Source organism: Gallinula chloropus (genome assembly GCF_964237585.1).
Source record: "Gallinula chloropus genome assembly, chromosome: 16".
Taxonomy (NCBI): Eukaryota; Metazoa; Chordata; class Aves; order Gruiformes; family Rallidae; genus Gallinula; species Gallinula chloropus.
Genome location: NC_140101.1, coordinates 7,389,666 through 7,402,324, shown reverse-complemented (window position 1 = coordinate 7,402,324; position 12,659 = coordinate 7,389,666). Strand labels below are relative to the sequence as shown.

Here is a 12,659-nt window from a genome sequence, read left to right as displayed (position 1 = left end):
TCTACAATTTACCTGAGGTGCAATGATTATATATTCTTTCAAAGAGAAACTCTTCAGCAGCGCTCAAGTATGAAAAAATATAATTCCTACCTAATATTTGGTCAATTAATTCTAATGAAAAATACTCAAAAGTCAATGTCAAGATATACATTCTCCACACACCTTCATAACCCAATTGTTTTAGACTACTTTTTATGGCTATTTGGTACAAAACGTTAACAGAACCAGTATTATAAAACTGTAGTGTTTTTATATACAGTACAATCACAGCTTAGTTCAGTAGCTTTCACCATTTTTCCTCAAAGGATGAACTGTGGGTATAAAACTCCATGGAACATGCACTTGTGTCCTCAGACCTAGGGGAAAAGAAAACATCGTTTTGTGAAATACAACTATAGGTCAGTACAAACACATACAGTGAGAGGAGCATCTTTAACAGATAAAGGGGATTTCTTCTGCACCCTTGCCTGTGTATTTAGAAACTCATATTGCTGTATAAGGTCTGTCTCCTATTCGCCAAATAAAAGCTGGCAATAATCAAGACTACTTTTGAAGATACTCAAGCCCCAAGTAGAAATACAGGCAGGAAATTGAGTTAGCTTTAAAAAAGCAGAACTAGACAAAAATATGCTGAGTAGGGGAACAATAAAAGCAGTAAGATTAGAAGAATATCAAGAAGTATTTTTAAAGCTGTCATCTAGATGTCAGACTGCTCTGCTCTCCAGATATGCAAAATCTTTGCCCAAAATGCTGGTCCAGGTGCTACAGTATTTGAGATGGGTCTCCTTAAATTTGAAGGAAGAGAATTATCTGTAGCTCTGGGTTTGGAAAAAAGCATACAGATATATTTATTTACAGACTTATAGAGTACTTATCTCCTTAGCAGCTAAGAATGTTGCAAACACAATGGGGTTGTGAAGTTCTGAGATACAGCTACAGAGCTGGAGAGATGAAACTGGGGAATTCAGAACACCAGACTAATTCTTTTCACTTGACCTGTTTCCCTAAGAGGCTACACCCATCCCTCCATCGAACAAAGGAAAACTATTTAGAACAACCTCTACAGTACACAGAGATAAACTGTCAAGGAGCTATCAGGAAACCCTGACTTCCCTATGAAATAATCCACCAAAGAGACTCTTGTTGTTTGAGGCAATCTTCAGAAGTTGTAAAATGAGTAATGTCTGCGTTTTCAGGAAGGACTAACCAACGTGACCTCTCACAGTTCATGAATCCTGTGAGAACAGGCACTTCCTCTCATTTCTGGTTCTCCACACGATGTTCCCCCACCCTCGTGCACTGACTAAAGGGGAAAGCCCTTTTGTTGAACATTTCCCACTGCTACTGCAATTAATTAAATACATGTATCTATTGTTGGCCCTTCCATTTCTACTGCTGCTATACCAGTACTTGGTTCACTTCCTAAGAGGGAGAGCTTGTATTCTCAGCTGTTCTGGCTCAGCCCTTCACAACCTCTCATCATGCCACACAGCAACCTTTGATGCAGCAACCTTTGATGCTCAGAGTACTTAATGCAGCATTTAAGTAACAATTAGTTCAAAAGGTTTGTTTACCATTTCTTGAAGTAAACGACTTAAGTCTTCTTGTCACTTGGTCGAAAGTGTGCATTGCCAATGAAACTTTCATAGCTTCTCTTCTGTAGCACACTGCTGGATAAGTGTTGGTATGACACTGATCTCTTTCCTGGAAAAATTAAATTTAGAGAAGTTAGAATAATTTCCTGCTACATCAAATGCGAGCAGGGCGACATCAGCACTCAGAACCCCACAACACCACAAATCGTATTGTGAGCAGGGCCCTAGATAAGATATCCCCAGTCCTACTGAAAGGTTACAGGAAATGCAGCATCCAGAAGTTACACAAGGAATTACATGACTTCAACAACTTTGTTCCAAGTTGCACACATACAATGCCCATCTCTCCTGATTTTGCTCATTTTATTTGCAAGAAGGAAATGCCTTCCCTTGACTCATCACATAGCCAGCTTCACTGCAAGCATTAGGTGCTGCAGTACCTCCTATGGCATGATGCCCACACATCCACTTTGTGTCTTCTGGTTTGTTTGAAAATTGGATTTTTGAATACAAGTATTGGAGAGGAAAACCAGGTATACTGTGTTATTGCCATCATAGATTATAAGGCAGTTGTGACACTTTAAGGACTGTTAATATACATTTACTTGAAGACCTTTGTTTAAGCAATTTTCAGTCTAGTATACATGTAATTTCATGTTTATCTGAGACCATTAATTCAGATTTATATATGTGAAATCAATGCCTGTTCCATATTAAGTCTTATTAGCTTAAGCAAGCAGTCAAAAACACTTCATAAAATTAAGGAAAAAAAGTCAAGAATCATTACTCCCACAGGATACAAAAGCCCAACTGCCATCCATATTCCATGAAAGCTTTAAATGCAGCATTGAAAAAACCTAGCAAGCTTTAATTAAATTAAAATGGCAAAGCCAAATTAATATTTCAACAGAATCTACAAAGCCATTGGAGTGTGTCATGAGCAATTGTCTTTAATTTGCAGCCTCTGCCAGATCAATCAGCTACCAGGTTATCCTTGATAGCATGTTGCCATTGCAAAGGCAACTAATTTGAAAATAACACAAACTGAGTGGTTTCAGAATGTTTCTGTCTCTTCAGGGCGATGCAGGATGGCAGAGCTTACAAGCAATAACGGAAGGCATCATGCTTTAATCAAGTTTGCCAAGTGGAACATATTCTCATGACAACTTGATCCAGCATTTAACATGCAACATAACATGTTCACAGGACCTAAATAATGTTGCCACGAGGCACACAGGCCCTTATAAAAAAGGTTTTGACATCATGTTTTATAATATCACCCGGGTTCAATAAAAAGACTACAGAAAGCTGCAGGTCGACACCTGCAGTACTTTGCATTTGGCATCTTGCAACTCTGAAGAGATGCGTTTTGTAACTCTTAGACAAGCAGCAGTTGTACTTCAGCTTTCTTTAAAAAAAAAAAAGTTTGCAGAAACTTTCATCTTCCCTGTCTCCACGCACATTAAAACCCCAATGCAAGGAGATCGCCTGTCTGCTACTCTCTCAAGCAGCCATCAAGATTTACGTTGCATTCTTCGGCCAGGAAACCTAGAAAACTACCCTTAAAACCCTGTATTTTATTGCACAGGGCTTTTCTTGAAGCTGCTAAGAAAACCCATAGAGGGGATCTTGCTCCACAAGTCTTTCCGGCGTAGGTAACAGTTGTTAGAAGTTGCTTTTCTTGCCCTGAGACAACACTCTTTACTGAACACCAAACTCCTAATTTCCATGAGGCCACCACTGTCAAGTTAGCAACCGCCACAGCTTGGAGAGCTCAAGTAACAGGAAACAGTAGGAAGTTGCTGACTACAGGCCACTGGAGGCCATACCAAAGCAGAGGAAGAGAAGCCTCCAGAGATTTTTCTGGCAGACAGGTGGAGCTTTCAAAAGAAGAACCAGGTGGATTCCAGTGAAGTCACTGTTTAAAAATAGTATTGCATCAACTGCTGCTTCAGTAGGCTACCCTCATTAGGGTAGAGTTTCCCAATCCTTGGCATAAGCTGGAAAGGAGCAGGACACTGCCCACCACCTCGTCCTTGCTGTACTGGCTGCTCTTGTCTAGCTAGCTGGAGCTGCAAAATTTCAGCTTTCTATTCCTGCTTTCATGAAATTAATGCAGTTTTAAACATCAAGAACATTCCCCTGAAATCCTGAATACTTGATCTGCTAAGCAGATAGCAATGTCGTGAAGCACAAGTTCCCAGTCAGTGCAAAGTTTGTTCCTCGAGGACAGTCACGTCCTGCACCAAATGCAGAGGTCACACATGAAGTTCTAAGCTGCAACCAACTCCTACTTTAAAAAAAAGAAAAAGTCTTGCAAACACTGAATTCCACAACTGCATGAATGACTTTCGTGCACAGAAAAAACACCCTGCATGTATTTCATTCTCTTGGATCACCAGGAATCAAAAGACAGCAGCAACATTTGTCCTCTGCCTGTCCCTCTGCATTCTGTGCATAACCTAGTGCCCATTTTACATTCCTCGTAGCAACTCGTGGCTCTGCTCATGGTACACAGACAACACTCGTCATGAAACTAGGAATTAACTCCATTTCACAACCGCTTGAGTCAGTCAACTGTAACGCTGGCTTTTCACTTACCCACTGCCTACCCAGGCTGGAAACAGAGCTGTAACGCTTTCCTGCATCCCTCTACTAGCAATCCTGAATATTTATGAAGCCACAACTTTAAAACAAGCCAACAAAACCCAGAACAGAATTCTGGAATATTCACAAACACACTTTTTGCCACACAGCTACATCAGACTTGGTATTTCACAGTTCACTCTGACCTAAGGTAACACACTGCTGCACCCAGCCTACCTCAGAACAATCGTCTTACTGCTCCAGAGAACAGAAGCATTCACAGAGTTAAGAACCTAGAGAGACTTTAAGACTACACAGCACACACACACTATTTATTGTTATAACAGGATCTTCACTGCAAAATCCAAAGTCCTGTATTTATAGCACAGTCCATATTGACCTCAGCTCAGTCATAAATACCATCTTCTACAAATAGGCAACTGCTTAAATACCACCTAGCACCTTTTAATCTTGGCCTCCTGCTGAGTTTTGAAAATGCTGACTAAGAACAAAACACAAAGAGTATGTTTTTCATACAAGTACCAGTGTTTTCCAAATACATCACAAAACGTTTGTCTCTGCTAGGCCCAGAACTTTCCACAAAGTATTACCATTCAGTGCAACCAGACACCATAATTAGAATAGCAGAAATACCTTGTCTTGATTTTAACAAAGTACTCTGTTCCCGCTAAAAGCCAAACATTATAAAAGCCCATTGAAGAACAGAGCTATAAGATTTACATCATAGTTTTATGATTTGTAATGCACCCTTTTCTGCAATTGAAGGGAACAATTGCCCATGACAGCACTTTTTTTTTTTTTCTGTGGTAAGAGGTTTTATTAACATTCCAGATGGCCCAAGACTTCTTGTATATTAAGCAGAAAGGCTTATTCCATATCCTGGATTAGTTAGCATGTCTGGAGTGTTCTGATGAGCCAACAATACTCATTTGCTATCAGAAACCCCATGGCAGGGAGGAGGAGGGAACTTGAGGAACTTTAAATCCCTCGTTAAAATTCAGAGCCTCCATGCCTAAATCCCCAGGCCAGGAGTTTGCTGAACCTGGATTTTAAATTTAAAATCCCAGCATTGACTGGACTTGGTGAAATGCTAAGTACAGCTTTATTTCCTCCTTTTCAAGGTGGGTACGCACTCATTTATGTGTCATTCACCTTTCTTTGTAAGGGTGTTAGACATTTAACTAGAAGGAGATACAGTACCTTCTACTGTAGAGCTGGTTACTTGGCCATTGCTAGATCCACGAGAAGTGTAAAGCGATCCAGAGTTGTACGGCTCATAAGGTTTGAGAACAGTCAGTACATTAGAAGGTTCAACATCCTCTGAATTCAGAAGCCCTTGTTTGGTTGGCAAAGCAGAGGATGCAGGTTTGGTGCGAGAACATTCCTGAGATAGCAGATTTGCATATCTGTTTGCAACACGAAATCTGCTCATTTCACTTCTGTAATTAGCCATTGCAGAGTCAATATGTTCCACAGCCAACAGATTAGGTTTCATTCGTTTAGAAGACGTTTCCCCATAGTCTAGATTTACGCTGCTCACATATTTACTACACAGGTAGTCTCTTCCTCGATGACAAGACCAGGCAGATTCATTTAGGTGAGAGTCGAGAGCTCCATTCATACCGCTGCTCACTACCCCAGATTGAGACACTGGGACACTTGGAGCTTTGATTTTAGATTCAGATGGTTTTACTCTGTCCAGTACTGGAGAGATGCTGGAACCGGAGTGCATTTCTTGCTGAGGTTGCCTGTAGTTATTTGCCTGAGCTCCAATATTACTTTGCTGTTTGTGAAACTTGAGGTTACTCGGTGCTGTGCCGCTTGAGTCAGTCACTGAGAAGAGAGGAACTTTGCTTTGTGGAGGGTGACACTGCTTAGCTTTTCCCGTTTGCAACAGTTTTTGCTGTGTAGATGGAGAAGCCTTATTTTTATTAGAAGTAAAAGACAGAGGAAGAACATCTTTACCAAGCAGAGCTGGAGGGCACCCAGTGCGCCTGGCTTTAACCAGAGCCTTGCTTCTACATCCGTTTTTGTTAACATTGTCAGGATTGTATTTGTGTGTCAGCCGCTGGTGCATCATTAGGACTTCTGGGTAAAATGTTCTGTAAGTACAAAATGGGCAGGTGCTGGGTGCTAGTGGGCCTCTAGTTGAAACCACTGCACAGTCTTGTGAATTCCCAACAGATAAGTTCAAGGGCTTTTCTTGAGAGTCCAGCGTAGGTTTGCGTTTGTGTCTTTCAGCGCACTCTTGCACATCATTCACACTTTTCCCATCCTTAAAAGCACAGACATACTGGACGTCATCCTCCTCGGAAGGAGCTCGCTCTCTTTTATGAGGAACATTGGGCTGAGCTTCCTTTGTTTCCTTCTCAGCCTTTAGTTTTTCCAGTATTTGATTTGAATTGGTACAAACGGAACCTTTGTTCAATTCTCTCGAATTATTTTTCATTTTTAAAAGGACTGTGCTGCCCATTACATTGTTCAAGGACAGAACTTCCTTGTGCTGCTTGGTAGGTGGGCAGCCCTCAGCATCTTTGGCACAATGAAAAAGCCTCTTCAAATTTTTGGTTTCTTGAGCACCATCAGCAGTCAGCAAGAGCTCCGGCTCCTGGCTCTGTGATGAAACTTTGCTGTCACTTTTCACGTCTGCTGCACTGTCAGCTTGCTTGTCCTTGTGATGCCTCTCTAAATGATACCTCAGTGAAGTTTTCTGTGCTGCTGCATACTCACAGAATTCACATTTGTATGGTTTTTCACCTGAAACACAGATTTACCAGGAAATAAGTTTGATACAACTTGAAGCCTTGAATGCAACTAAAGACAATGCAGTAACATAGACTGCAGAACAACAAAACAGATTTTCCTTCTTTCCCTTTCAACAGACTCATAATCCCCAAACTTATCCAAATCACTTAAAACAACTGCATCTTGCTGCTTTTGCTAACTGCAGTGACATCTTCTGGCTACCACGAAGATATTTTCCACACACCAGCTATGTATGGAGATGGTAGCTGACAATATGTTTGGCAGAGATAAGCAAGAAGTATAGCTGTGGGTCAACTCCAACGATTTGTAGCCCTTGATCATACCACAAGTATGCTATTCAACAACACAAATGTTACAGTTCATCTATAAATAGCACTGTTTCAAAAGAAACAGGGGCATACATTAACAGAAGTAGAAAGACTTTGCCTGGCTATGGAAAACAAAGTTGAACTGAAAAACAGACACAGCTTTTTCCCCAGGTAGCAGCAACCGGCAGACAAGCAGATTTGTACTTGGGAAATAGGCTTTAAAAAAATAAACCAAAACCAACACCAACACCCTCCCAAGAAAACACTTAAAACCCCACAAAACACAAAAAACACACCAAATTTTGCTATACTGCTAAAAGCAGAAAGATGACTTTTAAAATACATTGCATTCTTCAGCTCTTACTATAATATCAAAATATTTTTTCCTCATTAGCAAATCTTTAGGTTTAATACGAATAATTTTGAAGGCAACTTCTGTTTTTCTTAAGCAAAACCAAACATTCCATCCAACAGGATTCAGCAGACTTCCTTCCCCTCCCACAAAGGCGAAACCCATTTACCTGTATGAGTTCTGAGATGAATATTGAGGTAATAATTTGAGCGAAAATACTTTCCACAATAGCTGCATTCTCTGGAGGCTCCAATGTTTTTAACTTTTGCTCTTTCCAAAACATCTTCATTTTTATCTTTGGGAGAAAATATAGCTATATTATCAAGAGCAAATGCAAATTTGGAGTCTCATTTAAAACTGTAGTTAATGATCTTAGCTGGCTTTAAGGAAGAACAGAAGGGTGAGCTGCTGTCAGCTCCTGCAGTCTAGGAGCATCCTTTGTTCTGTACTGCTGCACGCTTCGCAATCAAAGAGCAAAGGAGTTAAAAAGGTTTCTGTCTGTGCCAAGAAACACTGCGGTTAGCGACTAACGAAGAAGCCCCAGAGAACAAAGGTGCAAAACTAGGTCTCAAAGAGGAAAAAAAAAGTTATCTTTGCTGACCTACAGGAACTCGAAGAACGGCCCATCTCAAAAAGTTCATCCAGGTTATAAGCTGTATTGTTTATTAAAGGGAGTGCTTGCATTAGTAAGTGTGAGCAGGATGATTCAGACCATAGGCAAAACACAGGAAAGTCTTTTCAGGGAAGGAAGGTAGGGAGGAAAGTGGATTTTCCTATTAATTGTAATATTATTTCTGTGCTGATCAATGTAGCATCATGTTCGTATAACAACATCTTTAGTGAGCAATCTTCTCTCCCTAGGAGCACTAATGCTTAAGCTTTGACAGAGAGGGGAGCAGGAAAGAGACAGGGCTGCTGTCTGTGCAATATGGACTTCAAGGAGGAAGAGCTGTTCCGCTCAAGTGCAAGGGGTAGTAGCTACCACTGGAGGGCGGCAAGTACAGCGTAATGCCGGAGTAGAACGGGGAAAAGCTTGCACACAATACACCCCTCCAACCGAGGTGGGTGCTTTGGCAGGTTCAATTGAAAAAAAATCATCAAGTCACCTTCAGTTAAATATCCAAGCCAAAGGTGATTAGAAAGCCATGGCGAGATGAGAAGGAAGGAAAGGGTTTGCTCCCCTAAGACCACAGATACACGACAGCTTAAAATGGTTCTCTGAAGTTCCTGTGCTTTGGAATGCTTCTATACTGGAAATGCCAAGTATGGCTAGGAGAAGCCATAGCTGTGTTAAACAGACAGATAATGTCTCAATAAGCATGAGTCAGCATCTCACAATGAAAGCTGTTGTAGTTTAGGATAAGACACCGAGAAACAAAACAAGCAAGTTAACATTAGGTAATGATTCCATTCCTTTGTTACTGGAGGCAAAATAAAGGGCTGCACATTACCAGAAATGGAAAAGTCAGGCGTGTGTGCCAGGACATTCTGTACGTTGTCTCTTTTCTTGAGATTATGCAAGTGTCTGCTCTTTAAATGCAGGCTCAAAGCATGTCACACACAAGAGTGCTAGATTAGCTACGAGACTTTTCTCTATTCCTTTTTGTCCCCAGAAGTACAATCTTTTTCAAAGAGGGAAAAATTCAGTACCAGTGTTTTTTCTAATGCACCACGAGATGTGGAATTAATCCTGGGTAAGATACAGACCGAGTCCATCTACTCGGTCAGAAAGCACTGTCAGCAACCTCTGAGGAAGGGGAGTTAAATATATACTTCTCCTACATACGTGAAGTCCACATGCATCCCCTTACCCAAATTAATTTAAAATTGCTGGTTCTGACATTTAGGCTTTCAAGTTACAGACTGTTCAAGAGAAATGCAGACCCTGCAGTTTGACAGGAAAAGTTTGGAATTATTCTTTATTGTTCAGGACCTTAAAAACTGCTTGTATCTAGCACTGAACATTTTCTTACAAGATGCAGGGGGAGAAGTGAAAGTGCAATGATTTTGTCAGAAATACTCTTTGCAGAAAGCCTGTACTGGACAAGAAGGGATATGCAACAGTGAAAAGCATCCAGTAAAATTAAGAATCTTGCTATTGCAGGTGAAAGAGAAAGAACATAGTGACTTTTCCTAGACTGACTGTTAAGTCTTTCACTGATTCCAGTAACACAATTCATAACTGCAAGAAAGCCCAGCACAACTTCAAAGACCTTAAAACGGTGGTGTCAGAACCTCTTTCCCCTCTCACTTTTCTCTTTTCCTTTTCCCCCACCATACATGCCATACCTCCAGCTAAGTTTTGAAAAGGTAACTGAGGAAGGCAAGATGCATTCTTCAGCCCTAACGAGTTCCTAAACAATACCCTAACAGCCTAACTCAAACTTCAGTGCTCGAAACGCCACTTACCTAAATTAAGTGTTTCTGGAAGCCCATCTTCAGATCCATCCTCAGAGCCTCCTTCCATACGTTCTGCTCCGTTTTCATCCAAATTTGCAATTATATCAGCACAGCACGTCCTGGAAGCAGCTGAAGTCTCTCCATCAGTCCGCCTGTCTCTCTTATGCACTCTGGAATGAAGGACTAGCTGGTGGTATGTTCTGAAGGCTTTACCACACTCCGAACAGTGTGTTGGTTTCTCTTTGTTCTGGGACAGTTTAGACTCCATCTCCATAGAAGGCACTTCACTACTGGGATGTTTCAGTTTGTCTTGGGATAAGTTACCATTCCCTGCATAACTGCTGTTTTTATTTACTTTTGACTTCCCTGTAGTCTCAGTCTGGCTACTTTTATTTGCATTCCAAATTTCACAGAGTTCTTCTTTATCAGAAGATGAATCATCATTGTCTGTACTTCCTTCTTGTCCTGGTTCCTTAATTTGGCCATGACCAACTGCAACTTTACCTTTGGTAGCCAGCTGCCATGCTTGATACGTGTTGAAAGGATCTAGCTCAGCTATCCATTTCACAGGTTTTTGTGATTTGTCATTTCCTGCATTCAAGTTTGGTCTTAAGTTCAAGAATCGCAAAAATTCCTCTCTCTGAGACATTTCTTCTGCATTAGGTTCACTAGTCACTTGGGGGCTTTCACCATTGGGTATTGATTCTTTGGTGTGCACTTTACTGTGCTCTATTAGAGTCTCTTTATTGAGAAATAGGAAACCACAAACCATACAAATTTTGTAAGGTGATGTTATATTTTCAGTTACATGCTCCTGCACCACCTCATTTATTGTTATGGGGCTTTCAGACCCTTGTTGGTGCTTGTTTCTAGAACCAGGCTTTCCAGTATGTGTCCTCATGTGATTTTTGAGGAACCACGGCTCTTTAAATCTTCTTCCACATACATTACACCAATACATGAAAGAATCTTTATGCTTTTTCATGTGTGCATCAACATCAAAAGCCTCATCAAATGTTTGTCCACAAACTTCACAGCTAAGTTCTTCATTGTCCTTTCCATTGTTTGGTGAAGACAAGTTTGTTCTGACTTGACATTTGTCGAGAGGACTAAGATACTCTGCTTCAACACGCAGGACAGCTGGTTCACAAAGAGTGGGCCTATGCTGAGTTACAACATGCTTCCCAAGTTCTTCAGAATGTTTAAAAGTCTCATCACAAAACATGCAGTCCAGAGGCGTGCATCCCTCAGCTTGCATGAGAAACTTTTCTTGCAAGTTTTTGTAAGAAATGGTGTTTGTTCCTCTTATTGTCATTGAGGCATCATTATTCTCCATCTGTGCACCAACAGTACTGGCTATTCCATCCGGTCCCTCCATGTATGCCAAGAGAGGCTGAGTTGGCATGTTTCCTATGCTCTGTTCCCTATTACGTGTTTTAATGTAAGGTTTCAGTTCTTTGGGGATGCTCACAGATCACAATAAGGACACTTGTAAAGTTCAACATGTGCTTACAAGTCTGCTAAGCTAAAAAAAACCTCTGCCAGGAAAAGGCTTTTCCACAAGCAAAAAAATCACTCCTTTTTCATTTGTATCTGTGTTCACACATCACTGCAAGTGTATCCATCGGTTCTCTCAGTGACTGAATCCATGGGGTTTGGTTGGTTTTTAACTATTTCCTCCAATTTTTCAAGTTTGTAGAAACAGTTGAACTTAAAAGTTTTCATACGAACGTTTAAAATAGTTGCATTGAGCAAAACACACTCACAGAGTTCAGTGCCACGAAGAACTCCAGCACCTGGAGAAGAGAGAAACCAATCAATCAGACTTCTCAAAAGAACAGTATTGTCTCCAAATAAAACAGAGACCTATCCAATGCTTTTGAATGCAGAAGGCATACATTTAAAAAAAGTCAGAGGGGCAGCTAGAAAGCACTCTGGTCACTTTTCTATCTACTGCAGTACAGTCTTGAACAACCCTGTATTCCATTAGCTGGGCTTCCCTATTGAAACTATGTAGAAGAAATGCTTTGCCTTCTATCTATTCTAAACCCACTCACAAAAAGCTGCTGAAACTATATTTCAATACACAGGAGACTGAATTCATACCATGTAAATTCAGCAAGCCAAACCTCCCTGAGCTGGTGAAAGCAGGGTTTAGAGGCACAGCAACACTTTGCTTGTTCTCTAAAGGCCATTGAGCAAAAGCCTTTGTATTAAGAAATAATCACTAACACAGCGACTTCAAACTTACACTATCATCCAGATTTACAGCCTCTGACAATTTTGGGCAGGTACAAGTAGATGACCTTAGAGTTTGAAATAAGCTAGTGGTACTATCTTTTGCACTGTAGTTTAATATTTAAACCATCCATGAGGCCAACTGCTACATTCAAAAAGGAAATGCTTCTAATTTCAAATTGCACACAACAAAAACCATGCTTTATTGATTACACTCAAAAGGGAAGTTATGAGATTCCACAAGATTAGAAAGGGTTACAATATAGTTATTCACAACCGACTTAAATCTCTACATTTATAAGAGTTGTAACGCCTGCTAGCAGCGATTCACAGCTACCACTCTGGGCTGGGAAGTTACAGTGTTGTGGAATTCTGCTTGATCATGTTTTTGGG

The 12,659-nt window shown here is 40.7% G+C and overlaps 1 protein-coding gene across 1 annotated transcript; it reads right to left on the bottom strand.

Annotated features, from left to right (window-relative positions):
* Nucleotides 1-225: 225 nt before the first annotated feature.
* Nucleotides 226-11,433, bottom strand: ZNF217 (zinc finger protein 217; the record flags this gene model as incomplete). The annotated part of the gene is made up of 5 exons (XM_084271415.1): nt 226-356; nt 1,575-1,704; nt 5,403-6,959; nt 7,798-7,923; nt 10,038-11,433. 4 exons carry the CDS (start codon nt 11,431-11,433, stop codon nt 1,595-1,597), a joined length of 3,189 nt encoding a protein of 1,062 aa, XP_084127541.1. The 3' UTR covers nt 226-356; nt 1,575-1,594.
* Nucleotides 11,434-12,659: the final 1,226 nt, after the last annotated feature.